At 39.8% G+C, this 4,589-nt stretch overlaps 1 protein-coding gene across 1 annotated transcript in view; it reads right to left on the reverse strand.

Annotated features, from left to right (window-relative positions):
• The window catches only part of LOC101350069 (alcohol dehydrogenase S chain-like), a gene marked incomplete at its 3' end in the record, with an annotated part of 110,359 nt that overhangs the window by 103,858 nt on the left and 1,912 nt on the right, over nt 1–4,589 (reverse strand). The window contains exons 2-3 of the mRNA XM_004380244.2: nt 3,271–3,372; nt 1,681–1,819 (exon numbers count right to left, since the gene is read on the reverse strand). Coding sequence (XP_004380301.2) covers nt 1,681–1,819; nt 3,271–3,372 — 241 coding nt within the window. The remainder of the gene's footprint in view (nt 1–1,680; nt 1,820–3,270; nt 3,373–4,589) is intronic.

Genomic DNA, 4,589 nt, shown 5'->3' on the forward strand with positions numbered 1-4,589 from the left:
GGAGAGGGTTGACATGTCGTGGGGTTGTTAACCCATGTCATAAAACAATTTGTGTACTACTGTTTCATGAGAATCTATTTGTTCTGTAAACCTTCACTTGAAGTACAATTAAAAAAAAAGAAAAATTCCTTAGAAAGCTTCATTGCTTAGCAATGAGGTGGGTACTTTCTTGTAGGATAAAAACTGACTTTCAAAAGTTTATAGCCAATTACTTACTTTGTGAATTATCTATTTTTCCTCTTATAGTGGAGAGAGCAAGGGTGAAAATTAAGAGTGCCATTTTATTATACTTTTTTTCTAACTAAAGGAAATACTAAGAGCTGAAACTCAAACCAGACAGTTTACTTTTTTCGGTTCACAGGGGGTGGGGGATGGGTAAATCTACTTACCAAAGTGATTTTTTAGAATTAAACATAATTTTTATTTTTAATCATGTTTGCAACCTATTTCACAAGACCAAGAAAAAATGGTTAAGCCATTATATTTAATTGATAAACTTTATGTGAAAATGATAGCATGAATATTTCTATTGTATTCACCCTTTGAAGCCCTTGTGGCACAGTGGTTAACAGCTCAGCTGCTAACCAAAAAGTCAACAATTTGAATCCATCAGCTACTCCTTAGAAACCCTAAGGGACAGTTTTACTCTGTCCTACAGGATTGCAATGAGTTGAAATCGACTTGATGGCAACAGGTTTAGTTTGGTTTTTATTCACTCTTTACCTTTAAAACTATTTACCTATATTAATACACAATAAAATTAGAATAAAATAAATATCAAAAATAAATAGGGCAACAATATGTAATGAGATACAGTTAACTATCGTTAAAGGTAATAAAACAGTTTATTGCAGGTTGTCTGCTGTTAACCAAAAAAAAAGAAAGAAACAGTTGCCTTGGAGTTCACTCTGACTCATGGCGACCCCCTGTAGAGTTTTCTATGGCTGATTTTTAGAAGTAGATCACCAGGCCTTTCTTCCAAGGTGCTTCTAGAGAGACTCGAATCTCCAACCTTTTCCTTAGCAGTCAATCACATTAACTGTTTGTTCCTTCCATAGAGTCCGTTTTGCTAGGTCTGTTTCATTTCCTTTCAAATGGTCTGTTTCCTTTGTTCCATGTTCAAGAACGGAGGAAATGGAATGGGCTCCACTTCTCACCAAAGAAGAGACCATGTTGATTCAGCCAAACCCTCACAGCCCCCACCCCGTAACCTCAGCAAAGCACAGTTTCCATACACTGATCCAGACACTCAGGACACAGAGTTATGTTTTATTCCTGGTCTTATTTGTAGTTCTGTTTGGTCCCGACAGAAGGCAGCGCTCAGGAACACTAAAATGGAAGTTCTAAGGTTATGAACTCCATGATTTTAGGCACTGCGTCTCTTTTGATCCTCATGTATCTGTAGGCTCTAACCTGGTGCCTGACATCTAGTAGTACTTAATAAATAACTTGGAGGAGAGCACACGTGATTGCCTGACGACACACATGCCCGAAAGCATGAAGGAAGCAAGCCAGGGAGAGAGGAAAGAAGTTCTCTGTCCATGCCCCATCTTAGCTATCTGCTGCTGCTGGGACCTCATGCAAGGCGTTTCATGTTTCATTGCCTTAGTTTCCTCATGCAGGCTGGATGCTTTTGCAGGGCCTGAACTGAAACACATTCCATGAGTGTGAATTCTGTACCTGGTTTCACTGTAGTCACTCCTTCTCCAATGCTCTCCACAATGCCAGCTCCCTCATGGCCTAAGATCCCAGGAAGCGGGAAGAACAGTTGTCCATTAACCGCATGGTCATCTGAGCGGCAGATTCCTGTAGCCACTATCTACAGGGTAAAAGAAGAATGACTAAATTCATAAAAGATTATGGCCCTCAGATGGACTTAATGTCCAGAATTCTCTGAAACTGAGCTTCTAAAGAGTTTTGCTGACCCCTACTCTTCCCAAGTACACAGATTCAGTTTATCCCGGAGATTATCCAGTCTAAAGCCCCCATCTACTTTCCTTTCTTGCATTAAATGTTCTGGCATAATCTGTGAAATAATTGTTCTTGAAATATGTAGATTTGAAACACACAAAAATGCATGCTCTTTACTGAATTAGAAATTGAAGATTAAAACCAAGAAAATAGTCACTTAAATTCTACTGTCTAATGCTATTGATTTTAAAAGCTGATACATATTTTCTTTTTTTCTATACCAACACATACTTTTTTTTTTTTTTTTACTGGGATTATATGGTATTACTCTTTGGTGAATTCTTAAATTTAACAATATGTGCCGTTTATACCTTTCCTTGACAACAACCGTAAATTCATTGTCTAGATTATCGTTAGAGTCATGCATCACTTAACGACTGTTTGGGCAGCGTCGGATCCCATATATGTCCATGGTTCCATAATTTTTTTTTTTTTAAGGGAAAGACGCTCTCCTTTTGTTTATTTCCCCCTAATTGTTTTAAAGGCCCTAAACCCCATAGAGAACAAGCAGCGAGGCTACAGGGCACAACCCAATCCCTGCAGCACCTTCTCTTTCACCTCCTCCTCTCCTCTTCCTGGCTTCAGTCACCCACCTAGGAGCTGTGAAGCCATTCACTCATGGTGCAGGGCAGGGCCTGCTGCACCTTCTCCACTCCTACTAAGGGCGCTGACGGGGTGGGGGTGGGGGTAGCAGCTGGGCCAGGGTGCTTGTGGTCTCCCTGCTCTAGTATTCCTCAGTAGAGGCTGCACATGATCGGAAACCACCCACACCAACAGGGCAGCGGCAGCCAGAGCTTCCACCACCAGCCGCGCCCTCACACAGCTCAACCTCTCCCTGCCTAGTCCCCTTGGCCATCTCTCCATAATACGTATCCTCGTCCACAAGCACCCCTGCCTTGCTCCCCAACTTGCACAAAGTTGCGATCTGGCTTGTGGTGCAGCCCAGCCTGACCCACCGCTACAGCCCCAGCGAGACCAGCCTCCTAAATTCGGTGTATACAGCTCTCGGGATTTGTCCAGTGGGCAGGCGGTAGTAGGGGCTGCCCGGCAGGGCTGTTGTTGCTCCTCAGGACTCGGCGCATAACCTGGGGACTGCCTGTATATATAGTTTGGTGTTCCCACAATGTCCAAACGGCAAAATGTCCTGTTTCACAGAATGCATCGTGGACATTAAGCAACGTAAATGACTGTATTTATTTACAAAACTCCTCTTAATGGATTTTTGGTTGTTTCCATTGTTAATTTTTCTCTGAAATTTTTAAACTTAAAATTTAATAGAAGTGGAAAAAAGTATTTCACCTTAATACGAACTTCATTGGCCTTGGGGGGTGCAACTTCCACCTCCTCAATGGAAAAGGGTGTTTTTATCTCCCATAGCACAGCTGCTTTGCATTTTATTACCTGGAAAACAGAACGGAAAGATGACAACAGTTTTCCCCTACACTTGAAGTCGGGGATTATGTCTTCTCATCTTAGTATGTGTGACATCTAGTCCCATGTCTGGTACAAACAACTGCTCCATAAAAATGAAAACGTCAGATCTACAAAGAAAAAAACTTTTTTTTTTTGATATGTAAAACAGTAACACAAGGAAAGAGAAACAGAATTAACCATAATAATACAATGAGATAAATTTGAATATTCTCTTTTGGCCATTCTTACATTACTTTTTTTCTCTAGAGGTGTTTATACCTGATATTTTGTAATGCTATCCTGAAATTGGTTGTTTACCCACAAATGCTGGCTTGTACATGAAATTCTAAGTTATCACTATTTCCTTGATAGAAAAAACTCACGTCTGTTCACATAAAATCGATTGCCCTCTTGCGCAATTCTTTGTTTAAGCCAAAACAATTTGACTTGACTTTATGGTAACAGGTACCCACCTGCCTCCCTGTCTAGAACAGATTCTCTTTTTCTCAGTTTGCCTGCTCTCCTCCTTCTTTGAGTTTCTCTTCCCACACGTTTGTGTGCTTCTTGTTTGTCTCACACATTTGCAGCCTTGTTTTGTTATTCAATTTATATGTAGGAACACCTTCCAGGTTAGATTTGAGGCAAAAAGTAGAGTTTAAAGCTCGAGAGTAAAAATACAAACTCACACTTACATATGAATACGTATGTATATAATTTACTGATACTATATGTCTTTCTTCTTTGTTTTGATGAGTAGGTTTGTTAACTTTCTTTGTGGTTACCTTGAAATTTACCCTTATCTTCCTAGGTCTGAACCAGTCTATTATTACTTGGTATCACCTTGTCTTCCTCTCCATTAGAAGATTCTATACCAACACCGTTTATTCACTCTTTTATTGTTCTGACATTGTTGTTATTTACAGATTAACCTCTCTGGTTCCCTGTTGTAAATCTTTTGGTTTTGAATAGTCCTTAAGAGTTCATTTCTTAGGTAGGTATCTGGTGCGATCTTGCGTCCAAGGTTCAGGCTGTCATCTGATGTTGTTTGTTCTCAAACCGAAGGCCTCCCTTTAATAATTCTTGTAAATTTGGTTTGGTTTTTACATATTTCCTTAATTTCTGTTTATCTGGAAATGTCCTAATTTCACCATCATATTTGAATGAGAGTTTTGCAGGATATATTGTTCTTGGTTGGCAATTTTTTT

Source organism: Trichechus manatus, unplaced genomic scaffold, assembly GCF_000243295.1.
Source record: "Trichechus manatus latirostris isolate Lorelei unplaced genomic scaffold, TriManLat1.0 scaffold00071, whole genome shotgun sequence".
NCBI lineage: Eukaryota > Metazoa > Chordata > Mammalia > Sirenia > Trichechidae > Trichechus > Trichechus manatus.